Below are 26,449 nucleotides of genomic sequence, written 5' to 3' on the forward strand. Positions count from 1 at the left end.
GTATTTCTTTGGGTTTGATTTAAAACTTTATTTTGTTTTAAAAAGATTAGAAACCCTAAAATTTTAATCAAAAACCCTAGTTTACTTGTGATTAACTGGTTTCCTTCAATATCTCATCTTTTAATAGAAACTCTAAATTCAATTTATGGAATTGGAAAATCCCTCATGTTATTTTAAAAATGTCCCTTTATTTGGAAATTATTATTTTTATTAAGGCTTGCTACCCCATTTATTCCACGATAAGTGTAAATGAACCTAGAAAGTAGGTTTTCACCTTTGGTTTTAAGATCGGAGTAAAATTAGGGTTTTCGCAATTTTTCACCGGATGAATTTTCGGTACAAAGTAAGGATTAAATTTGGAGATTAAAAGTGACTTTTAAGTGAGAAATAATATGTGAGTAGTAGCAATGATATAAGGTTAGTGAATGGGAAGAAAAAAAACAGTAGTACGTGAGTTTTTAAGAAAAACGGCGCGAACCGACGGGTCCCGCGCACTACCGATTGAACGCACCACTTGCCTACCATTTTTCTTACCAAACAAACTTATTGACTCTTGGATAAAATATCTCCTTAATTAACATCAGATTTGACCAAGAAATTGAAGTTAGAAAATGCAAGGAAGAAAGAGAAAATTTTGTGGTTGAGATTAAACCAAGTGTTAGCCAAACTTGTGGCTAGAATTAATTCTTATCTTTCCATCTTCTTATAAGACAAACTTAGCTTCATTTCCTTCCATTTCTGCATCATTCCAGCCGACCAAGAGAGAGAGAGAAGTGAGAGCTTGAGCAACCACATTCCTTCTTGATTCACACCAACCAAGTGCTAAGCTAGAAATCTAAACCGATTGATTGCAAGTTTGGAAGCTTGGGAAGCTAAGGAACCAAGAAATTTCAAAGGAAGTGAACTATCACTCATCCAAGCCTTGTTTTTGAGGTATTCAATCTGATCATGGTCCTTGATCTTTTAAATCTTGTGTTAAGATGTTATTTAGCTTAAGTTTTGGCTTGATTTCAAGATGAGCAAGTGATTGTGATGATTATTGGATGAAATAATCAAATCAGGGTTTTGGGGATTTGCTGCCAAACTTGATGTGTGACTCACATATGTTGTAATTAAGGTTATATAAAGGGTTTTGGTAGTGATTAGAACAAGAAATTGAGGAAAGTTACATTAAAAACTGAAAATCCCAGAAATCTGGAAAATTGTTCTTCCATTCTGCCCGTTTTTGTAGCCCTATGTTAGAGGCCGAATTGGCCTTTGGTCAAAACATTAAAGTTGTTCAGAATGGTATTTTATAGGTGCCCACAAAATTTCAGCTCATTTGGAGCATCGTAGCTTGTGAAAAGACGAAAATACCCTCGCTGATCTAGGTCACTTTCCAGAATTCCGCGTGGACAGTTCAGTCCTTTTGATTGAGTTTATTCACTATGATCCGTTTAGATTTATCCTTTCACCGAAACATTAAAGTTTTAGTACCCTGTCTTAGCTTCGTAACGCCTCCAAGAACACCTTAATTGGATCTTGGTAGACTGAGATATGGTCATTTGAGTGAAATGCGGCTGATTAGCCGAATAGTTGAAACCAGGTTACATGAGTTGGGAATTTGATCAGGTTACATTGAAAATTTGACTGAGTGCTCTTCATGAAAGTTGTAGTGTTCTGAAGTAGCTTTAAAATTCCTCTAAGAACACCTGAATTGGATTTTTGTACACTGAGTTATGTTCATTACAGTGTTCTGCGTTTAAACAGCCGACGAATTGGTTTCTGGTTTAGTAATTCGAGAATTTGACCAAGTTACATTAGAAACTGGACTAAGTGACCTTCATGAATATTGTAGCTCTGTATCTTAGCTTCGAAACGGCATAGGTTTCATTTTAATCCGATAAGCGTAGCCTCAGATATGTTATTTCCGCATTTGTACGTCAAATCTGTTTTGAACTAAATTGAATTTCTGCACTTGTACTTAATACGATTCTTGTTATTATGATATTGTGAGCCTATGGAACGGCTCTTGACATGAATTGCTGATATGTATAATGTTGGGTTGTGTTTGAGAAAATCAATGAAGCCTAAAAGGTTGGAAAATTAGGTAAACACAAAGGGCATGCTGCCCGAATTTTTACTCGAGAACTAGAAAACTATATTAGCGACTTGAGTGAAGGTTAAGTATTTATCACTTGAACTAGTAAAGACCTTTGCTACTATGTTTCTTGAGTGTTATATGTTAAGACTTGGTCGAGCTCGTACCTTGAGGAAAAGACTTAATGGCCAATGTAAACTTGTATTTCCATGTACTTTCAACTCAAGTGTTATTTCCAAGTATTTATGCTACAAAACCTTATGATTTGAAAAGCGAGCAAGTGTTTCGCGAGTGTCTTTCAAATGAATTTCAATTGGTCGATTTTTAATGAATGGAATGTTAACGTTTCGAATTCGACTCGTGTTTCAAAGTTCTCAAACTGGAATTTTTATCGCAGATCTGGACTCCAAGCCTGGAGTGTAATTGAACGTGAATACTTGAAGCACTATATCTTTTGGTGAGTGCTTTCAAATACCGAATTGAACTTGATACGTGACCAATATGAGTACATGTTATATACGTGAATTGATAGGGCAAGAGTGTACTTTATCGCACTTGCCCTTACGTGACTTGTACTTGTTTATGGATTGCAATTGACTTGATATACTTGATTGTGGTGCGCGCAATTCCTGGAATTCCAGAAACCCTGTGGCGAGTTACTCTAGTCGAGCCGGCAAGGGCTTGGTCGATTGGGTAACGAACCCTGGGTCTCTTGTATTGTCGAGTGGAGTGATATCTCCTCGACTAATCGGTATACTCGAGTATTACCACCCGTGTTTATTGAGGATTTTGGGCCCAGCTGGGGGTTTGAACGGTGGACGGAGAGTCGTGTAAGTGGTGTTCTACTGGATTGGTTACTTACTTGAAAGTTGACGGAGTGTCAACTACTACGGGATCAAGCTTCTGGTAATGCCATGGGAATTTGGCTCCTGAGAGTCATCCGTATCCTTATACTTTGGAGTGATTATTATTTTTTGGATTATTGTTTCTTTTGAAAAATCTCTACATTCGCTCATTTTAAGATTGCTACTTGACATGTTACTGTTCACATTTATGAACTCTTTATACTCGTTACTTTGCTATATCGAAAACTCGTACTTATAAATAATGGTCAATTTGCTATTTGGAACCTCACTGGGCTTTTAGCTCATTCCACTCCATTTGTTTTCCTTTCAGGGGTACGAGCGAGGTGTGAGATATGTAAAGTCTAGCATAGACTAGTTGTTTGATTTTTTTGACTTGTACTCGCGCTATTTCTCGGATGGAACATGTTGTACTGGGATTGTATACGTTTTGAACTAGTTTGATGTATTAAGACTTTGTACCTTGATTCCTATCAATGTAAATTATAAGCTTGAATTGTGAATGTTATTTATGGTTCATGGATGTGTGTACATGACTCGATTGAGATAGTGAGTGAGTCCTGGCGAGAGCTGGGCAGGCGGTCCGCCGAACCCTTTGGTACGCCTTAGGGGGAGGTGGGGTCGTCACAGATGGTATCAGAGCTCCTATTGAGCTCGTGCCGGGAGAAGGTTCTCGGACTGTGGGGATTGACTTGTTAAGTGTGGAACGATTGTCTATTGTTGGAGATTTTAGATATGTATGCTGGGTAGGAATCTCTAATACGGGTGATTTACTCTTGGGACCGGCCGGCTCGAGTTGTGAATTACCTTATTGTGGATTCTTGTCCCCGAATACCAAAGAGTGACACCTTTACGATAAGCTGAGATCTCACGTAATATTGAGATAAATTTGGATTGTGAAAGCAAAGGCACGGGGAATGTGAATAGTATGGACGTGAAATATATTGAAGATATTCATGGGATTTGGGATCCTTCTTATCCACGTGTTACGAGCCTTGATTAAGTGTAGTACCTGAGTGATACGTAAGATTAATGCTCTATAAGTTATGCGACTTGTTTTGATTAAATGTGTTATATTGCCTATGATTTAGAAGGGTCTAAGTCAAGAGTGCCAGCTAGAATGTACTCCCTGGATCAACAGGCTTTACCTGAACCATTGGAGATAGTAGAAGGTACGATTCGTTTTTACTATTGTTTAACCAAATATTGACTATAGTGAAACCTGAGAGCTGGAAATGAATATATAAGGAAAATACCCTACATTATTTCGAGGTGCATGTATGAATTTCGAGGACGAAATTCTTTTAAGGAGGGGAGAGTGTGACGCCCCGAAAATTAGGAGATTGTTTGTAAATAAGATACTAAAGTGTATTTCTTTGGGTTTGATTTAAAACCTTATTTTGTTTTAAAAAGATTAGAAACCCTAAAATTTTAATCAAAAACCCTAGTTTACTTGTGATTAACTGGTTTCCTTCAATATCTCATCTTTTAATAGAAACTCTAAATTCAATTTATGGAATTGGAAAATCCCTCATGTTATTTTAAAAATGTCCCTTTATTTGGAAATTATTATTTTTATTAAGGCTTGCTACCCCATTTATTCCACGATAAGTGTAAATGAACCTAGAAAGTAGGTTTTCACCTTTGGTTTTAAGATCGGAGTAAAATTAGGGTTTTCGCAATTTTTCACCGGATGAATTTTCGGTACAAAGTAAGGATTAAATTTGGAGATTAAAAGTGACTTTTAAGTGAGAAATAATATGTGAGTAGTAGCAATGATATAAGGTTAGTGAATGGGAAGAAAAAAAACAGTAGTACGTGAGTTTTTAAGAAAAACGGCGCGAACCGACGGGTCCCGCGCACTACCGATTGAACGCACCACTTGCCTACCATTTTTCTTACCAAACAAACTTATTGACTCTTGGATAAAATATCTCCTTAATTAACATCAGATTTGACCAAGAAATTGAAGTTAGAAAATGCAAGGAAGAAAGAGAAAATTTTGTGGTTGAGATTAAACCAAGTGTTAGCCAAACTTGTGGCTAGAATTAATTCTTATCTTTCCATCTTCTTATAAGACAAACTTAGCTTCATTTCCTTCCATTTCTGCATCATTCCAGCCGACCAAGAGAGAGAGAGAAGTGAGAGCTTGAGCAACCACATTCCTTCTTGATTCACACCAACCAAGTGCTAAGCTAGAAATCTAAACCGATTGATTGCAAGTTTGGAAGCTTGGGAAGCTAAGGAACCAAGAAATTTCAAAGGAAGTGAACTATCACTCATCCAAGCCTTGTTTTTGAGGTATTCAATCTGATCATGGTCCTTGATCTTTTAAATCTTGTGTTAAGATGTTATTTAGCTTAAGTTTTGGCTTGATTTCAAGATGAGCAAGTGATTGTGATGATTATTGGATGAAATAATCAAATCAGGGTTTTGGGGATTTGCTGCCAAACTTGATGTGTGACTCACATATGTTGTAATTAAGGTTATATAAAGGGTTTTGGTAGTGATTAGAACAAGAAATTGAGGAAAGTTACATTAAAAACTGAAAATCCCAGAAATCTGGAAAATTGTTCTTCCATTCTGCCCGTTTTTGTAGCCCTATGTTAGAGGCCGAATTGGCCTTTGGTCAAAACATTAAAGTTGTTCAGAATGGTATTTTATAGGTGCCCACAAAATTTCAGCTCATTTGGAGCATCGTAGCTTGTGAAAAGACGAAAATACCCTCGCTGATCTAGGTCACTTTCCAGAATTCCGCGTGGACAGTTCAGTCCTTTTGATTGAGTTTATTCACTATGATCCGTTTAGATTTATCCTTTCACCGAAACATTAAAGTTTTAGTACCCTGTCTTAGCTTCGTAACGCCTCCAAGAACACCTTAATTGGATCTTGGTAGACTGAGATATGGTCATTTGAGTGAAATGCGGCTGATTAGCCGAATAGTTGAAACCAGGTTACATGAGTTGGGAATTTGATCAGGTTACATTGAAAATTTGACTGAGTGCTCTTCATGAAAGTTGTAGTGTTCTGAAGTAGCTTTAAAATTCCTCTAAGAACACCTGAATTGGATTTTTGTACACTGAGTTATGTTCATTACAGTGTTCTGCGTTTAAACAGCCGACGAATTGGTTTCTGGTTTAGTAATTCGAGAATTTGACCAAGTTACATTAGAAACTGGACTAAGTGACCTTCATGAATATTGTAGCTCTGTATCTTAGCTTCGAAACGGCATAGGTTTCATTTTAATCCGATAAGCGTAGCCTCAGATATGTTATTTCCGCATTTGTACGTCAAATCTGTTTTGAACTAAATTGAATTTCTGCACTTGTACTTAATACGATTCTTGTTATTATGATATTGTGAGCCTATGGAACGGCTCTTGACATGAATTGCTGATATGTATAATGTTGGGTTGTGTTTGAGAAAATCAATGAAGCCTAAAAGGTTGGAAAATTAGGTAAACACAAAGGGCATGCTGCCCGAATTTTTACTCGAGAACTAGAAAACTATATTAGCGACTTGAGTGAAGGTTAAGTATTTATCACTTGAACTAGTAAAGACCTTTGCTACTATGTTTCTTGAGTGTTATATGTTAAGACTTGGTCGAGCTCGTACCTTGAGGAAAAGACTTAATGGCCAATGTAAACTTGTATTTCCATGTACTTTCAACTCAAGTGTTATTTCCAAGTATTTATGCTACAAAACCTTATGATTTGAAAAGCGAGCAAGTGTTTCGCGAGTGTCTTTCAAATGAATTTCAATTGGTCGATTTTTAATGAATGGAATGTTAACGTTTCGAATTCGACTCGTGTTTCAAAGTTCTCAAACTGGAATTTTTATCGCAGATCTGGACTCCAAGCCTGGAGTGTAATTGAACGTGAATACTTGAAGCACTATATCTTTTGGTGAGTGCTTTCAAATACCGAATTGAACTTGATACGTGACCAATATGAGTACATGTTATATACGTGAATTGATAGGGCAAGAGTGTACTTTATCGCACTTGCCCTTACGTGACTTGTACTTGTTTATGGATTGCAATTGACTTGATATACTTGATTGTGGTGCGCGCAATTCCTGGAATTCCAGAAACCCTGTGGCGAGTTACTCTAGTCGAGCCGGCAAGGGCTTGGTCGATTGGGTAACGAACCCTGGGTCTCTTGTATTGTCGAGTGGAGTGATATCTCCTCGACTAATCGGTATACTCGAGTATTACCACCCGTGTTTATTGAGGATTTTGGGCCCAGCTGGGGGTTTGAACGGTGGACGGAGAGTCGTGTAAGTGGTGTTCTACTGGATTGGTTACTTACTTGAAAGTTGACGGAGTGTCAACTACTACGGGATCAAGCTTCTGGTAATGCCATGGGAATTTGGCTCCTGAGAGTCATCCGTATCCTTATACTTTGGAGTGATTATTATTTTTTGGATTATTGTTTCTTTTGAAAAATCTCTACATTCGCTCATTTTAAGATTGCTACTTGACATGTTACTGTTCACATTTATGAACTCTTTATACTCGTTACTTTGCTATATCGAAAACTCGTACTTATAAATAATGGTCAATTTGCTATTTGGAACCTCACTGGGCTTTTAGCTCATTCCACTCCATTTGTTTTCCTTTCAGGGGTACGAGCGAGGTGTGAGATATGTAAAGTCTAGCATAGACTAGTTGTTTGATTTTTTTGACTTGTACTCGCGCTATTTCTCGGATGGAACATGTTGTACTGGGATTGTATACGTTTTGAACTAGTTTGATGTATTAAGACTTTGTACCTTGATTCCTATCAATGTAAATTATAAGCTTGAATTGTGAATGTTATTTATGGTTCATGGATGTGTGTACATGACTCGATTGAGATAGTGAGTGAGTCCTGGCGAGAGCTGGGCAGGCGGTCCGCCGAACCCTTTGGTACGCCTTAGGGGGAGGTGGGGTCGTCACAGATGGTATCAGAGCTCCTATTGAGCTCGTGCCGGGAGAAGGTTCTCGGACTGTGGGGATTGACTTGTTAAGTGTGGAACGATTGTCTATTGTTGGAGATTTTAGATATGTATGCTGGGTAGGAATCTCTAATACGGGTGATTTACTCTTGGGACCGGCCGGCTCGAGTTGTGAATTACCTTATTGTGGATTCTTGTCCCCGAATACCAAAGAGTGACACCTTTACGATAAGCTGAGATCTCACGTAATATTGAGATAAATTTGGATTGTGAAAGCAAAGGCACGGGGAATGTGAATAGTATGGACGTGAAATATATTGAAGATATTCATGGGATTTGGGATCCTTCTTATCCACGTGTTACGAGCCTTGATTAAGTGTAGTACCTGAGTGATACGTAAGATTAATGCTCTATAAGTTATGCGACTTGTTTTGATTAAATGTGTTATATTGCCTATGATTTAGAAGGGTCTAAGTCAAGAGTGCCAGCTAGAATGTACTCCCTGGATCAACAGGCTTTACCTGAACCATTGGAGATAGTAGAAGGTACGATTCGTTTTTACTATTGTTTAACCAAATATTGACTATAGTGAAACCTGAGAGCTGGAAATGAATATATAAGGAAAATACCCTACATTATTTCGAGGTGCATGTATGAATTTCGAGGACGAAATTCTTTTAAGGAGGGGAGAGTGTGACGCCCCGAAAATTAGGAGATTGTTTGTAAATAAGATACTAAAGTGTATTTCTTTGGGTTTGATTTAAAACCTTATTTTGTTTTAAAAAGATTAGAAACCCTAAAATTTTAATCAAAAACCCTAGTTTACTTGTGATTAACTGGTTTCCTTCAATATCTCATCTTTTAATAGAAACTCTAAATTCAATTTATGGAATTGGAAAATCCCTCATGTTATTTTAAAAATGTCCCTTTATTTGGAAATTATTATTTTTATTAAGGCTTGCTACCCCATTTATTCCACGATAAGTGTAAATGAACCTAGAAAGTAGGTTTTCACCTTTGGTTTTAAGATCGGAGTAAAATTAGGGTTTTCGCAATTTTTCACCGGATGAATTTTCGGTACAAAGTAAGGATTAAATTTGGAGATTAAAAGTGACTTTTAAGTGAGAAATAATATGTGAGTAGTAGCAATGATATAAGGTTAGTGAATGGGAAGAAAAAAAACAGTAGTACGTGAGTTTTTAAGAAAAACGGCGCGAACCGACGGGTCCCGCGCACTACCGATTGAACGCACCACTTGCCTACCATTTTTCTTACCAAACAAACTTATTGACTCTTGGATAAAATATCTCCTTAATTAACATCAGATTTGACCAAGAAATTGAAGTTAGAAAATGCAAGGAAGAAAGAGAAAATTTTGTGGTTGAGATTAAACCAAGTGTTAGCCAAACTTGTGGCTAGAATTAATTCTTATCTTTCCATCTTCTTATAAGACAAACTTAGCTTCATTTCCTTCCATTTCTGCATCATTCCAGCCGACCAAGAGAGAGAGAGAAGTGAGAGCTTGAGCAACCACATTCCTTCTTGATTCACACCAACCAAGTGCTAAGCTAGAAATCTAAACCGATTGATTGCAAGTTTGGAAGCTTGGGAAGCTAAGGAACCAAGAAATTTCAAAGGAAGTGAACTATCACTCATCCAAGCCTTGTTTTTGAGGTATTCAATCTGATCATGGTCCTTGATCTTTTAAATCTTGTGTTAAGATGTTATTTAGCTTAAGTTTTGGCTTGATTTCAAGATGAGCAAGTGATTGTGATGATTATTGGATGAAATAATCAAATCAGGGTTTTGGGGATTTGCTGCCAAACTTGATGTGTGACTCACATATGTTGTAATTAAGGTTATATAAAGGGTTTTGGTAGTGATTAGAACAAGAAATTGAGGAAAGTTACATTAAAAACTGAAAATCCCAGAAATCTGGAAAATTGTTCTTCCATTCTGCCCGTTTTTGTAGCCCTATGTTAGAGGCCGAATTGGCCTTTGGTCAAAACATTAAAGTTGTTCAGAATGGTATTTTATAGGTGCCCACAAAATTTCAGCTCATTTGGAGCATCGTAGCTTGTGAAAAGACGAAAATACCCTCGCTGATCTAGGTCACTTTCCAGAATTCCGCGTGGACAGTTCAGTCCTTTTGATTGAGTTTATTCACTATGATCCGTTTAGATTTATCCTTTCACCGAAACATTAAAGTTTTAGTACCCTGTCTTAGCTTCGTAACGCCTCCAAGAACACCTTAATTGGATCTTGGTAGACTGAGATATGGTCATTTGAGTGAAATGCGGCTGATTAGCCGAATAGTTGAAACCAGGTTACATGAGTTGGGAATTTGATCAGGTTACATTGAAAATTTGACTGAGTGCTCTTCATGAAAGTTGTAGTGTTCTGAAGTAGCTTTAAAATTCCTCTAAGAACACCTGAATTGGATTTTTGTACACTGAGTTATGTTCATTACAGTGTTCTGCGTTTAAACAGCCGACGAATTGGTTTCTGGTTTAGTAATTCGAGAATTTGACCAAGTTACATTAGAAACTGGACTAAGTGACCTTCATGAATATTGTAGCTCTGTATCTTAGCTTCGAAACGGCATAGGTTTCATTTTAATCCGATAAGCGTAGCCTCAGATATGTTATTTCCGCATTTGTACGTCAAATCTGTTTTGAACTAAATTGAATTTCTGCACTTGTACTTAATACGATTCTTGTTATTATGATATTGTGAGCCTATGGAACGGCTCTTGACATGAATTGCTGATATGTATAATGTTGGGTTGTGTTTGAGAAAATCAATGAAGCCTAAAAGGCTGGAAAATTAGGTAAACACAAAGGGCATGCTGCCCGAATTTTTACTCGAGGACTAGAAAACTATATTAGCGACTTGAGTGAAGGTTAAGTATTTATCACTTGAACTAGTAAAGACCTTTGCTACTATGTTTCTTGAGTGTTATATGTTAAGACTTGGTCGAGCTCGTAGCTTGAGGAAAAGACTTAATGGCCAATGTAAACTTGTATTTCCATGTACTTTCAACTCAAGTGTTATTTCCAAGTATTTATGCTACAAAACCTTATGATTTGAAAAGCGAGCAAGTGTTTCGCGAGTGTCTTTCAAATGAATTTCAATTGGTCGATTTTTAATGAATGGAATGTTAACGTTTCGAATTCGACTCGTGTTTCAAAGTTCTCAAACTGGAATTTTTATCGCAGATCTGGACTCCAAGCCTGGAGTGTAATTGAACGTGAATACTTGAAGCACTATATCTTTTGGTGAGTGCTTTCAAATACCGAATTGAACTTGATACGTGACCAATATGAGTACATGTTATATACGTGAATTGATAGGGCAAGAGTGTACTTTATCGCACTTGCCCTTACGTGACTTGTACTTGTTTATGGATTGCAATTGACTTGATATACTTGATTGTGGTGCGCGCAATTCCTGGAATTCCAAAAACCCTGTGGCGAGTTACTCTAGTCGAGCCGGCAAGGGCTTGGTCGATTGGGTAACGAACCCTGGGTCTCTTGTATTGTCGAGTGGAGTGATATCTCCTCGACTAATCGGTATACTCGAGTATTACCACCCGTGTTTATTGAGGATTTTGGGCCCAGCTGGGGGTTTGAACGGTGGACGGAGAGTCGTGTAAGTGGTGTTCTACTGGATTGGTTACTTACTTGAAAGTTGACGGAGTGTCAACTACTACGGGATCAAGCTTCTGGTAATGCCATGGGAATTTGGCTCCTGAGAGTCATCCGTATCCTTATACTTTGGAGTGATTATTATTTTTTGGATTATTGTTTCTTTTGAAAAATCTCTACATTCGCTCATTTTAAGATTGCTACTTGACATGTTACTGTTCACATTTATGAACTCTTTATACTCGTTACTTTGCTATATCGAAAACTCGTACTTATAAATAATGGTCAATTTGCTATTTGGAACCTCACTGGGCTTTTAGCTCATTCCACTCCATTTGTTTTCCTTTCAGGGGTACGAGCGAGGTGTGAGATATGTAAAGTCTAGCATAGACTAGTTGTTTGATTTTTTTGACTTGTACTCGCGCTATTTCTCGGATGGAACATGTTGTACTGGGATTGTATACGTTTTGAACTAGTTTGATGTATTAAGACTTTGTACCTTGATTCCTATCAATGTAAATTATAAGCTTGAATTGTGAATGTTATTTATGGTTCATGGATGTGTGTACATGACTCGATTGAGATAGTGAGTGAGTCCTGCCGAGAGCTGGGCAGGCGGTCCGCCGAACCCTTTGGTACGCCTTAGGGGGAGGTGGGGTCGTCACAAACTTCATTTGTAGAAGAAAATTCCGAGCGGACAAGTAGCTAGAACAATTCAAGGCACCGATTATGGTTTAAAATGCTGCGCGATCGCTTAAGATGTCGTGGACAATTTGTTTTAGACAATTTAGATGGAGACCAAGACATTGAAACTCTAACGGGGATCAAGAAATTTAGGTAAATTACACATGACTCCCTGTAGTTTCAACATTATAACATGACTTTAATGTTTTAAAACATTCAATTCACCATTTATGATTTTATGTAAAGTGAAAACTGAATGAAAAATAGTTTTTGTAATATCGTTAGTTGAAATACTAGTATTGCTCTCACTTAGGAACTAAATCATATAACTATCTAACCACTATATATAAAATTATAGAAGAATTATGTGGATAAATGTAAATATTATAGGGGTAAAACGGATATTATGAAAAATTATAGGGAATTAAATGGGTATTATAATTCCATTGACGTCAAAGCAACAAAAAAAAAAAAAAATGGCTTTCCATAATTTGCATAGTACTAAAATCTAAGAGAACAATTTTCACTTAGAGACTTATAGGATTTGATGGTTCCCCTTTCCTGGTCTTGGTTTCATCACTTGCAGCTATAGTAACTATCCACATTTTGTAAAGCCCATCATACTGTTTCAATAACCCCATACTTGAATCAAGTAAGTAATCGAGTATCTATGCTGGCAATAGAAACCATACTCGATGATGCAAAATTTGCACTCCCAAATAAACCCTTTTCACAAAACTGAATACTTCCATCTATTAAATTTACCCGAAAAGTATATCTGAATGCACAAGTGATGTGAATGAATCTAGTCATAGGCTTACAAAATTTGCGCACTACTGTGCTAACGAGTGACATGAAATGGGAAGCAATTTCCCTGCGTGGCTCAATGAGACTGCGCAGAAAGATTTGATGGCACAACTGTTTTGTAACTTAGCTCTTGAACTATCTAGATCTAGTATAATATATAAGAAAAATAAAAGAACCTGCAAATACAAATTTCGACATTAGAACACAAATGAGAACATTTCAACCATCAATCGTTTTACTTGGTTCGATTTTCTATCTTGTCAGGTTCAAATGCTGAAACCGTGGAGGGTGTGTCTAAAAATCAAAGGCTTCATAACATACAGAGTGGTTTATCTCATATAAATCGTGCAGCAGACGAGATAAAAAGGTGTATAAAATGTTCTGCAGGATTTTGCATGCATTAGGCAGCCGAGTAGTATTGGCAGCCCTTTTTTGGTTTGTTGATTTTGTATTGGAGAGTTTTATGACAAATATTTTCCTCAGTAGAAAAACGGACAAGAGCATAGAGACACAGTGAGGAAACTTGTTTCAAGCCACATTTTTCCCACGAGGCTAGTTGCCTAGTTCACATTTCATTTTGGGCAATTAGGTAGTAGCTAACTACATGAATTCTAAAATGTATCTGAACACAATCTCCGGGGCTGTGCTATTAGCAAATTATGCCAACCTAGGGAGATAGACATAACACAGACATAGACTTTGTCGGTCAAACTGGTCCAAGGACAGGACAGCGCATACCGATCACTGCTACTAGTCCATATTATGTATGACACATTCATGTGTCGAGTCGAGTCGAGTTCCAGAAACAATTCTCAGGCTGGCGAAGTCGTGTGCTGTGCTTACACAGACTAAAGAATGACTGAATTTTAAGAGAGACGATATCAAGTTGACATGAGTAATGCTACTTAGCTATTGCACTTGAGTTCCTTTCAAAATCTTTAGACTTTTTTCTTGGTTTTAGAAATGGAGATTTATTTGCTCAACCCATGGTCCAGATTGAGTAGTAGTATTTTCTGAAGAGTCCCAAGCTCTTAATGATGTCTCACACCTAATTCTTTGCACCTGAATGGCTCGATGATGAAATGATCCAAATCACAAGCAGAACTCCATTCTCTGAAGCACCATAAACAATGGAAAGAACAGAGAGTGGGGTAGTTGTCTCATATTTGGATTTGATTATCAAGAAGCTTCTAAAGCAGTAAAACTTGCAACTCATGATTCTAAGGTGAATGATCCTTGAATAAACTTTGGAAGTTGTCGCACTAATGAAATTCCGTGTAAAGATCCTTGAATGATCCAGCTCATTTAGGCCTTGTAATCCTCTGCAACAAAGGGCTCAGAGAATACTCAATTTTGATAAAGGAAAAACGTTAAAATATTGTTCAATCCAAATTCCATGGCTTCTGCTGGCCTTATGACGTGCTAGTAAGGTGAAGAATTCCAGTTCAAAATAAGCAAATCTAAGTGCTGCAATCTACTGAGGCCTCAAAAGAATGATTACACGATGATGCCCAATTCTGTCTTCGGTAATGCGACCAAGATGTCGAAGGACCTGCAATGCAATCCTCAAGGTTAACCTATAAAAATGCAATCTAAAGACCTGCCTCATTTTTGTTTCTATAGGTACTTGTCTCAAGATCATAAAATGTTGCAGCCACATGCCATAACAGACAGGCCACACTAGGAGAAAAGGACACGTTTGTTCAGTATCACTTCGTGTTCACTGTCTCTAATCCTAGATATGATAAATTACTTAACTAAAAATTATATCTGGATTTCTCTTAAGTTAATTTCCCCCATTCTAGCAGACAATTTGTTATCAGGAAGTGATTAAATAAATACTCACAGTCAATATTCCTTTTCCTGTAGTGTCAAACTTCAATGTAGGCCCCTTGATATCAGTTTCGAGGAAGAAGTGTTTTCCTTTGATAACCTCTGACGTTGCAATCTCCCTTAGTTCCTGCAGGGCTTTAGCAACATCAGATGTTATGCAAATGAATTCCAAGTAACTTGACACCACTAGGTGCGGGTAAGCATGGAAAGGAACAGAACCAATTTAGAAGATTCAAACTTAGATTTTAACACCAATTTTTTTTCTCCTGTCCTAGATTACAATATATACAGTTACATATACAGAATAGCTCCATTAGCAATTTGATCGTGCCATCTTTTCCAATGACATGCTTGCAGTGAGATTACTAGATAAGGCACTGGTTTTGGACGCCAACATCATCACAGGCAAAAGCATCAATATTTCAATTGAGCATTGATGAATAGAGATAAACTTCTGTGCGAAAGATTTACTCACCAAAGCTCTTTCCAAGGTACTCTCATTCAGCTTCAGAAAAGGAAAACAAAAGCACAATCAGGGTAATTGGCATGAAGATAAAGGTGAATGAGAAAAAGAAAAGATGCAGTGGGACCTTCTTCCGTGGTGCTGCTATAAGTTGGGCATTGGCATCAGCATAGGCTGCCATGTCATTAATGGCAGCATTAACCTTGTCCAGTGTGAGCCTTCCTTTCATGTACCTATATGTTGCTAAGTTAGAAGAATGCATGAATTATACAGCTACAAGATATCTGATTTTTTGAATGTATCCTTCCAGGTACTTCGTTTTCTAGTCCAGAAGCCAGAGAAAATAGAGGGCAATACTTAGTTTCGATGGAGGAGGAAATTTGCAGGAAAGTACTTCTATCAATTAGAGAATTGTTTGTACTAAAGACACAATAAGGACGCAAATAGAATCCTTAACTTATCTGAGTAAATTTTCTGGAATATGCTTACTGTGGCAAGGAAGTCAATTCATCAGCAGTAATATACCAAAGCGGTGCAGATGCACGTCCCTTTTTCTCCTGGATATGAGATTGGAAAAAAGGATGACCTTGTCACTCTTCATTTCAAGCAGAAATGGGATTAACATTAATATTGCCATAATTTAACTAAACCCAACTGATAAAACCCAGTGTGGGTGAATAATCTACATAGTACAATTACTGCAGAATACCATAGTACAGAGCAATGAGCTCTCAAACTCATCTTCTGAGAGGTGACATGGTGTAAATTACCTTGACATTCTATACCAGTTTATTGTGCTGATCGATTCATCATGACATTGATTCCAGGATTGAGTAATACGTGTACGACTTTTTAACAGAACATAAACTAAGAGAAGGATTCCTTACTTTGGGTGCAGCAGGCTCCTCAAGTTTCAAAGACTCAATACTTTGATAGTCTTGGCACTGTGGCGGTACACTGGGGACACTGATGAATACAAAGATAGGTGTACCACCAGGCAAACCATAAGAATACAGAAAGATGAACCTATCCTAACACACAAACACACACAGAAAATGAACAGATACCAATTTTGAGCAATCTGGTTTCTGCTAGTCATCATTTCAGGCAAATAAGCCGGAACACAAGCAGATATACCCTTCAATATCTTCTGTTGCCTCAATGATGCCTTTATCAGTTTCTACAATTACAACAAGAATTCAGAATTACAGAAACCACAAAGCCTCATTCCATACCTTCTCCTATCTCTAATCTACTTGCGCTAAGTCAAGTTGAGAAAAGTTATATTTTTGCAGAATTAAAAACAAAAAAAAAATCTAAAAGAAATACTAAATATCGGATCAAAATTTGTCATTGTGTAAATCTAATGCAAAATCAGATAAATTAGGGATTTCCACAGAAGGTGGGGGAACTTTGTTGCCCTAATTTACAAGTAAACCGAATCAAACTACATAATCACAAATAAATAAATAAATAAAACAATCCAAGATTTTGTGTAGTAAAGAAACATAATCTTAATCATTAACCACAGTTTAGGGATGAAGGTCTTTAAAAAAAAAACCCTATACAGAAATCAAAGAAATTGACACATTATACTATATAAAAAAAGGGAATTTATCGTGTAAATCACATATTACGAGTAATTAAGAAGAGGATGCTGATTGAATTGGATAGAAATAAGTACTTGGGCTTTGGGGATAGCTTGGCGTTCTTCGCGCAAGCGGTCTTTGATTTTGTGAACCTGAAGCTCCATGCCCTTCAATGCTGCATCGATTGCGGTTAAATCGCTGATGTTGCTTGCTGGGTACACTGGAAATTAATGACCCAAAAAAAAAAAAAAAAAAGCAAATGAACCAAAAGATAGTCGTAATATCGGCATTTGATTAAAGAGAGAAAGAGGAACCAAATTACTAACTGTTACGAGCGATAAGGAGCTGTTGGAGCTGGGCTATCCGATTGTTGAAGGACGTCATCAGACACTCCAGTGAAGATCCTGCTTCTTTCGCTTCCTCCATCTCCCTCAAAATTCCTTCTCACCAACTAACTCAAAAACTCCAAAATAGGAGCCCCAGAGAAAATGAAGTGGAATTGAATTCTTTTCTCGTTTTCTGGCGGGAACCCATGATATTTTTTTTTTTTTTGGGAGGGGTGGTGCTGGTGATAGTAGCAGGGGTGATCGCGGGCCCTCTCCGAGGTCAGTCTAACAGACATTCTAGTTCTACAGTTGCTAATAAATTTATTTAATCTATTTATGTTTTTGAGGATTATTCTTAGCCTCAGGGAAGATTTTTTTTTTTTTAAATGTAAGTGAGAGCGGTATAATTTAAGACCTCTAACTTATATTCTCTTTTCCAAATCACTTAACTCATTCCTCCTCCTAATAGTAGGAAAGTTGTATACTTGTTCTCCTATTTTTGAGAATTTTTTGTTAAACTTAACGTTATTGGTCAGTTTGGAATGTGTTAGTAGAAATATTTTATTACAAAAACTTTGTGAAAAGATACATGAAATTAAGTTACTTGAAACAAAATTAGTTGTAGATATGGGATGAGGCCCCTTACTTTTTTTTGTGATAAAATATTATAATTTTATTAAAATTTGTATTAATAGCAAAAGTTAAATGTTATGAAACATACACAAAAGAATAGAAGTAAAGAATGGATACTACAAATTTGACGAATAGAATGGATAAAGCCCTTTCCAATTGCCCACAATTAAAATGAAATAATTAATGACTTAGATTTGGGCCACAATTAAATCGGACTGATTTGGGTTATTCAATTTAAAAAATTTAAAATAAAAAATGCAATTTGTCCTTTTTTCTTGAAAAGTTAATGGTTCGAATCCGAGCCACCTCAATTAAGGTCAATTGGAAACTTTAACAGAGGGAAAGATAGGTTAAATGGTTTGAAAGATGGAGTGTAAGTGAAAGTTTTCGGATTCCAAACCTTCACTTACACTGGGAAAAAAAAATTGGAAACCTTAATAGTGCTGAGCAATTTCCCTTTTCCAAAGACATTCTGTTCATCGTTCTAGCAGACATGTAAAAACTTGTTAGGAGGCAGTCTTCCAATCGAATGTAGCTTGATGGGGCATTAAATCGAGCCTTATGAATATTCTATCTTGACTCTTTGGGCATTTCCTTTGTTCAACTCGAAACCTCTATGAATCATTGATGACATCAGCATAGAGAAATAAAGGTGAGATAGATAAGGTTTTTTTTTTTTTTTTTAATGTATAGTCATCAAAAGAAATTTTGTTTGTTGATGATTTGACAACTTTATCAATTTCTTCAAATGCTGATGAACATCTTCAAATTAACGATTTACTTTGTAGCAATATTTTGGCTATTAATCCAACTAAACCCAAATATAAGTCAATGATTCGTGAGACTTTAATAAGATGGTGGCATGTCATTTATTCCATGTAAATAGAGGACAAGAACTAACGAGTTATGGAACCGCTCGTCTTTGAATTGAGCTGCCCATATTAACCCGAAAAAGGAATAAAGGAAAAGGCGAAAAGCATCCAACACCTCTACAATTAGTACTGTATAGATTTTAGTAATGCCTTGTTGATCTTCCACTTCTTCAACAGATAATTCAACACATAGATGCAGTAACCAAGTAGTAATATATTGAGACAATCGTCTTCATGATCAACTTAGGGATAATTAATAAGGTTCAAATATGATTGAAAGAGCTTTCAATGAACTCATGATCATGAAGCTATATGTCCTTTAGATTTCCGACAGGATGAACATATACATATCAATTAGTTGTGATGTGGAGGATGTGTCCTGACTGGTGCGTAATCGACGTGATACCATGGTCGTTCCTGCCCCAGATGCTCATCCCCGGAACTCCGAGACGCAGGAATCTCGGTTGTATCATCATCATTTGCTTCATCTACCTCAGATGTCTGATCAACTTTCTCCTCATGTTTCTCATCATCAAGATGATCGTTAGCAGATGGCGATTGAATATCATCCTTCACCTTATCATTTTTCAGGAGAGAGCTGCTGCTTTTAGCTGGTGCCCATCTCGGTTTTGGATTTGACCCAATATAAACCCCAGCCGTACTTGACTTCTCTTCATTCTGCACAAAAGTTACCCCCAATAATTGAGTTAATTATGGTTTTTTATTAGCAAATGTCAATTGAATTACATCCTTCATGCACCTTTTCATTTTTGAAGAGAGAGGTGCCGATTTTAGCTGGTGCCCATTTGGGGATTGGGTTCGACACAATATAAACCCCTGCAGGGTTTGACTTCTCTTCATTCTGCACAAAAGTTACCCTCAATAATTAAGTTTATGGTGTTTAAATTAGCAAATGTCAATTGAATGGCATCCTTCATGCACCTTATCATTTTTCAGGAGAGAGCTGCCGATTTTAGCTGGTGCCCATTTGGGGATTGGATTCGATACAATATAAACCCCAGCAAGACTTGATTTCTCTTTATTCTGCACAAAACCCTCGATGAATTTATTGTGCATGCTGTCAAAGTGTCAAGTATGTAGATGCATACACCCTTGGGAACTAAATTAAGATGCATGAAGTTAGATCAATATTTTACTAACCTTGACTGAGGAGAACTGAAAGCTTTTTCCAGGCTCGTTTTCATTGTTGCCAATTGGCCTAGCGATACATGCAGAGAGAGCAAGGCATAGCTGGAGAACGAGAAGGAGAGAAGAGGATGTGCTAGACATGGGAAGAGATGCGCTAGGGCTAATGCATTTGGATGATTGAAAAGGTGGTAGAAACTTGTTGATTTCGTCTGTAATGCTGATAGGGGTATTTATAGTACTAATGCAACTCAAATCATCCTTAGATGCTGAGTTTTTCTTTTTATGGAGCATGCAGATTGTATGGGCGATTAGAGTTTTGAGAAGTTTAGAAGGAAGAACAACTTATGGGTGCTATTTAGTACGTCTGCCTCACATTTCTATTAAAATGAGGACAATGAAGAGAGGTAATTTTGTTTATTTTGCCATGTACATGAAGAGAGATATAAAAGTTTGGCAAGGGAGAATTCCCTTCAAGGAATCAGAAAAAGATCATAAGCAATAAAAGTAAAGCTAGAAGACAGCAACGCAATGCCATAAGAGATACAATCGGTTCAACTTCAAACAATAACTAGAGTTTGGTGGGAAACGTATATTTATTAGAAGGTATTCGCTTGTTCACATGAGTATTATTTATGGAGATACAAGGCAAGGAAACAACACTTTGGAAACTATGCAAAATCCTTCATCTAAAAGATGCACATTATCCATCGAATCAATTGATCAAGTAGGGTGGTTAATTCCTAATCGAGTTTGTAGTTTATATCTTGACAAGCACAATCAATTAGCAAGAGCCTCTGTCCAAACTTTGTTTTTCTCATTTCTTGGCGTGTTTGATATATATATAATATAGGATTAATCTTTCCTACACTGACAGTGTATACACTATCAACGTTAGATGAATGACAACTATGCAAAATTTGAATTTGAAATTTAACTTTTGCACACATGTCATGAATCCAACGCTGATAGTGTATACACCGTCAGTGTAGGAAAGATTTACTCATATATATATATATATATATCTTGGTGTAATACGCTTTGGAGTTGTAAGTAAGACTATTGGATTCGTATTCTTTCTATTACAATAGCTTGACTCTAATTGTACTCCTTCAGCTCTTACATTATACAAAACTTTCGGAATCCAAGTTTTAGTAAGGAGGTTTATGAGATAATACTGGTCCAACTTGTCTTTGCCCAACCGTAATGTCTAGTAGTACTTGCCGTATTGAAGCAAGTGTGTCTTCTGCACTGTATTATGCATATTTTCAATTCTAATGTAAGATTTGTTTGTTCTTTTTTCTTACAAACATCATTCAAATTCTCTTCACTAATAGCAGTGCATATTCACATACAGGTAAGACATCTGCAAATATACACCAGCTATAACATCTTTTGTATGGTAGAACAAAGAATTTTCGAGTTTACAAGTAAATGATGGCATTTTCATTGAGTTATTTTATTTTTAACTTTTTTGAGTAAGCGATGCTCCTAATTCTTGTGGATTCAAAGAATTAAGAATTGGTTTCAAGCAGAAATACCAATATGCAGTATTAAATTAGGGTTTTAACTAAATTAGTGCTCAATCTATAATTTTCGGGATTGCAAAATTTCAGTCTCAAATTTGGGAATGGCTGAAACTCATACTCTTGATGAAACGGCCAGCACTTTCTTGGGATAGAAACTTTGTCCCATTTATCACTACCCATTGCAGCTAGGCAGTTATTTAATTTACTTTTTTTAATGATTAACACCTTAATTTTACTTTTCTTAAAAAGTAACACATAAACCTCACCATAATGACAAATAGACTGCTGCAAAGTGGGGCAGGAAGGGCGACCTCCTCAAGATTTTAAAAATTATTTTATATCTCATTAAAAAAATGAAAGTTTTCATTTATATCCTTATAGAAAATTAGAGTTTGCCTACCAAAAGTTTAAAATATTTTTAAATTTGCATAAAATGGTAAAAGATTTAAATCATATTCTTGTAAAAAAAAATAGTTTTAAAGTATACGTCTTTATTAGTCTTGCCTTCCAAATCTCAATTTGGTTCAACCAACAAAATGCCCATCAATTATCCATTATTAGACGAATCTGAGATGTAAATACACAATCTATTGCCCTAATCAAATCGCCATGTATCTACGACTAAATAGTTTAGTACATCTAAAGAGGCAGAGAAAAGGGTTGCATAACTGTTACTTTGTATTTTATCCTTTGTTGTATCAAATCATAGAATTTAGACATAAAAAATATTCCTAATATTAGAGAAGCTAGGTTAGGCTTAATTTTCTCACAGGAAAATGGTTGGATTGAGTGGTAAAGTGAAATGGATTGTAAGTAGAAGATTTTAGGTTCAAAATCTCCCACTTGACACAAAAAAAAAAAAGGTTTAATTTGCTCACCTTATAATGATCCTAAAATCTTTGCAGTGGTCCATGAGAATTATTTCAATACAATCATATTTAGTAGGTATTGTGTTGAACGGTTTCCATCAATTCGTTATGAAATTTGTTTTTTTTTATCAAAAAAGAAACATAGGTATTGTACGAAGATCTTTGCTGTAATGCATGACAATTATCTCGTAGTGCAACCACAATTAAGTATAAAGAGGTTTTCCTAAGTAGGCTGGAATGCTGGATTATCTTGAACAGCTGATCATACATAGTAGTAGAATTGAATGCTCCCAACTAATCCACCGACCAATCCAAATATCTTCTGCGAAATGTTAATTGACATAAAACTGAAAGTGCCGACAGCAACCCATAACGACATTCTCGGAATGAATCAATGAATACTTAACCACCAACCCCAAAAGCTAAAGCTGCCAACGAACATGGAAGATATAGGAAATATCCCTGATTATCGTTTTTCTCTTAATTTGGCATTCTCCAAATATAGTTATTGATTTACAAGCAGGATACATTGATGAAAAAGGGCCTTGTTTTTATCCACTTTGATCTGAACCAGTGCTTTTTTTTTCCATGCAAGAAATAAGAAGATTGGATTGCATCCTAGTTCTGCGACGATCAATGCATGAATACTTTTGATTACTAGGTTGTAGCTGATGTTTTATTAGCAATTATCATACATATTGACCATAGCAATCAAATTCATAAAATCGACATTGAAACAAGCAAATCCTCTTCCGTGTTTGATTTCCTTCATCCTCTAGTAACGCTGTACAAATCCACTTTGTCGTTTCATGTGGACAAACTCATATATTCATCTTATCTTGCTATCAGTTTCAATTAGTTGAATGATCATGCACCATGAATAGAGGGAATATCAAATTTAGAAACCAAAACATAGAGCTTCTAATGAAGGAAAATGTAGTAGTAGTATGTGGGCTTACTCAGCCTCAATTTCTTCAAAACATAACTCAATTTACAGTAATTGATTAAGTCATTTGACGGGACATCATTAGAACATCAAGTTCATGGTGCGATGTTAAAGTAACTACACTACAAACTGTTAAGGCTGTTAAACAGATCATGTCGATAGTAATGAGCACTGATCATGAATCATGATCATCAGGGGATCAGCCCAGAATAACAAAGCTAACTTCTCAAAAACTTATCTGCTTTCAGAAAGGTGGTAGAATAGTTATCGTCAGATACAGCAGAAAATGATGGATGAGCAGCTCAACATATATTGCTAGTTGTGAACTGGAGGATGTGTCTGGGGTGGATCATAATCCAAGTTGAACCCCGGTTGCGGCTCTTCTCTTTTCCGGTGAGGCAACATCCAAGAAACAGTAGCCATAGACTCTGTTTGAGCAGCATGATCATCATCTCCATCTTTAATTTTCTCATCATGATCACCATCTTTCACCTCATCTTTCTTTTCTGCAAGCTTCTGAGCTTTTCTCCCTTGATTGTTCTCATTCACCCCATTTTCCGCAGGGGAGTTCAGGCCTTCTTTGGGTGCTTCTGATTTGTTTTGGATCGAGGGTTTTTCATTTGAGGAAACAGAAACCCTAGCAAGACTTGACTTCTCTTCATTCTGCGAAAAAGACGGCCCCAAAACTTTTAATTTTTACTATCAACCATATCAAGTTACAAAATAAAGTGAAATCCTCTAAGCAGTATTTACTAACCTTGCTGGAAAAATGGGAATTTTTTGCCATGTTGCTCTGTTTATTGATGGCGCCAATTGGTCGAGCATTACATGAATAGATAGCAACAAATAGAAGTAGAAGAACAATAGAGAAGGACGTGCTTGACATTGGAAGTGATACTAAGTGATGAATCTGACTAATGGTCTAGCAACTGAAAGGAGGAAACAAAATTTGTTGGTTTCTTCTGCACAGCCGGAAATGGTATTTGTAGTACTAAAATAACCAAAATGAGCATTAAATGCTGATCAAATGGTTCTCTTTGAGGAACATGCAAATGTATGGGGGATGAGAAGTAAGTTGGAAGATGAAGATATGGGTGGCCTCTTGTACGTCTCTTTCAGATGTCTATCAAATTGGGACCAAGAGACAGAAACCCCACCAAGGAAAGAGAGGTGGACTAGCTGAATTTTGCCATATATATGAATATGAAGAAAGAAATAAGAGTCCAAAAAGAGAGATTTTTGTTCCTTCAAAGTTCAAAGCATTAAGCAATAAAAGTAGAAGATCATGAGAAGGTAAAAAGAAAGAACAAGAGAAACAAAAAAGCAAGAGCCTGTCGAATTTTTGGGTCCACCGAGGAACCTCATTTCTTGTCGTGTATGAATTTTGTGGTGTTTCATGGCTTGTGGTTCCTGGTTTCTAGCTCTTGCCCACCATATTCCATGAAAATCTTATGAAGATCGATGATTATTCTATTCCAAAGAGCAAAAAAGTAAGTAGCCTTTTTAAGTTGACGAAGCACCAAGATTTGCAGTACAATAGTTTCACTTTGCATGTCCCCTGACCCCTAACTTTTAAATTGAGGGAATGATCGATGAAGTACTAAAAACAAACCTTGGTTCTTGTGTTGCTCGATCAGCTTCAACGCTAATCAAAACGTAATTCGTTAATAGGAGAAGGATTAGAAGGAAAAGGAGAAACTGCAACCCCTCTTTGTATGTTTTCTATGCAAATATAACCTATCCTGTTGACACATGGAAAAAGACATTCTTGTGTATAAAACTGTTACCACCACCCCCAAAAAAAAACCCGCCGGGGCAAAAAAAAAAGAAAGTGTTAATTTTTGGAGTAAGTTCCCTGTATTTTGGTTGGACTTTTTGATGGTTTAGTAAAGGTGTTAGCAATTATCATTTAAACGTAATTTGACCTCTGCTATTGTAGAGCAAGAATCAGCAGCCTATGACTAGTTGACCGAGAGTCGTCACTATGGCAAATATCAATAAACATTTCTGAGACAAGTGTTGTAAAAATTCGTTTATGGAGCGATTAAATATTGAAGTAATAGCCAAATTTTGTTAATCCCTTCACGAAAGATCTGTATGCTAAATGTTGAAATTATAAAGATATGGTTTCTTGAAAGCTAATTATTTGACAAGAGATTCTTTGTTATAATTTTTTCCGTTACACTCGTTATATTATTTAGTTGATTGACACATGTTCCATGCAATAATGAATAAGAATTTGAGTTTTAAAATATTTCTTCTTGTCACTTTAAAAGTTGTGTGATATAATAATGTAACATGAAAATGTGTAACTAAAACCTCAAGTGTAATTATCCTTCTTACTTGTTCATGTAATTGAAAACGTTAAATGAAAATTCAAATAGGCTTCTTATTTTCCTGACACTATGAGAGTTTCAACTGTTCCTTCTCTTTTCCATTTTTTTTCCCCATTTCAAGCAAGAAAATAGAACGCCAATATAAATTAGTTCAATTAGTAAGAACAGTCCACTTTTTGACAAAAGATCTTGTGTTCCAATCCCGCTATCAATGTAAAAACTGTGTTAGTAAATTATGTATAAGAATTTTTACGATCTATAGTCCTAAACCATACTCCGACCCGTGATAGTGATCGAAATCAAGTCCTCACATGTAAACATGGACCTAAAAAGGAAGAAACAGCATGTATACGTGGGGGGTTCCAACTTCCAATTTAACATGGACCTAAAAGGGAAGAAAGGTGAAAGCACGGACAAGACTCTGAGGACAGAAGTCACAGAACGAGACATTATCGTTACATGGCCTATCCCTCCCATGTTACTCTTGTCAGGGACATTGGAGAATGCCCTAAACGGACCATCAATAACGGTCACACCCGCCACGTGGCACCTATCCAGGAGACTCAACTTGCCACGTGGTCATAACCCCACATAGGCCGCCAAATATTTTTTACGCATATATATATATATATATATATATATACGGTAGTAATTCTCTTAGGACTAGGTGGTCGTTTGAAGCAATGTAATAACCATACTAAGAATGGATCCACCGTAGAAATCGTCTATACCTTGTAAGTTAATCATTGAGGGAGGACAAAAAAAAAAAAAAAGAAAGTAAGAAGAAGAAGCATATAGACAAAATTTTGCAAAGAAATAGCTCCTTTGTTTCTCGAGGAGAAGAAGAGATGGTAAATATACACTTATATATGGATAAATAAACAATCG

General features: G+C 36.5%; 3 protein-coding genes and 3 long non-coding RNA genes across 6 annotated transcripts; 3 read left to right on the forward strand and 3 right to left on the reverse strand.

Annotated features, from left to right (window-relative positions):
- Positions 1–753: 753 nt before the first annotated feature.
- Positions 754–3,439, forward strand: LOC140037229 (uncharacterized). Its single transcript, XR_011841154.1, has 3 exons — positions 754–933; positions 2,478–2,537; positions 3,257–3,439. It is a non-coding gene; the product is annotated as an uncharacterized lncRNA (long non-coding RNA).
- Positions 3,440–5,064: 1,625 nt separating this feature from the next.
- LOC140037230 (uncharacterized) lies at positions 5,065–7,750 on the forward strand. Its single transcript, XR_011841155.1, has 3 exons — positions 5,065–5,244; positions 6,789–6,848; positions 7,568–7,750. It is a non-coding gene; the product is annotated as an uncharacterized lncRNA (long non-coding RNA).
- A 1,625-nt stretch (positions 7,751–9,375) lies between these two features.
- LOC140037231 (uncharacterized) lies at positions 9,376–12,061 on the forward strand. Its single transcript, XR_011841156.1, has 3 exons — positions 9,376–9,555; positions 11,100–11,159; positions 11,879–12,061. It is a non-coding gene; the product is annotated as an uncharacterized lncRNA (long non-coding RNA).
- A 2,173-nt stretch (positions 12,062–14,234) lies between these two features.
- LOC113731770 (SKA complex subunit 1 homolog) lies at positions 14,235–17,539 on the reverse strand. Its single transcript, XM_027257196.2, has 9 exons — positions 17,231–17,539; positions 17,000–17,124; positions 16,383–16,495; positions 16,203–16,281; positions 15,805–15,872; positions 15,443–15,548; positions 15,328–15,357; positions 14,866–14,979; positions 14,235–14,571 (listed from the first exon to the last, which is right to left on the reverse strand). Exons 1-9 carry the CDS (start codon positions 17,328–17,330, stop codon positions 14,494–14,496), a joined length of 813 nt encoding a protein of 270 aa, XP_027112997.1. The 5' UTR covers positions 17,331–17,539; the 3' UTR covers positions 14,235–14,493.
- Positions 17,540–18,929: 1,390 nt separating this feature from the next.
- Positions 18,930–20,132, reverse strand: LOC113728454 (uncharacterized). The gene is made up of 4 exons (XM_027252857.2): positions 19,897–20,132; positions 19,678–19,779; positions 19,496–19,597; positions 18,930–19,413 (listed from the first exon to the last, which is right to left on the reverse strand). Exons 1-4 carry the CDS (start codon positions 20,023–20,025, stop codon positions 19,090–19,092), a joined length of 657 nt encoding a protein of 218 aa, XP_027108658.1. The 5' UTR covers positions 20,026–20,132; the 3' UTR covers positions 18,930–19,089.
- A 3,164-nt stretch (positions 20,133–23,296) lies between these two features.
- Positions 23,297–24,371, reverse strand: LOC140037232 (uncharacterized). Its single transcript, XM_072081418.1, has 2 exons — positions 23,983–24,371; positions 23,297–23,888 (listed from the first exon to the last, which is right to left on the reverse strand). The coding sequence occupies exons 1-2, from the start codon at positions 24,109–24,111 to the stop codon at positions 23,541–23,543; spliced, it is 477 nt and encodes a 158-aa protein (XP_071937519.1). The 5' UTR covers positions 24,112–24,371; the 3' UTR covers positions 23,297–23,540.
- Positions 24,372–26,449: the final 2,078 nt, after the last annotated feature.

Source organism: Coffea arabica, chromosome 2e (genome assembly GCF_036785885.1).
Source record: "Coffea arabica cultivar ET-39 chromosome 2e, Coffea Arabica ET-39 HiFi, whole genome shotgun sequence".
Taxonomy (NCBI): Eukaryota; Viridiplantae; Streptophyta; class Magnoliopsida; order Gentianales; family Rubiaceae; genus Coffea; species Coffea arabica.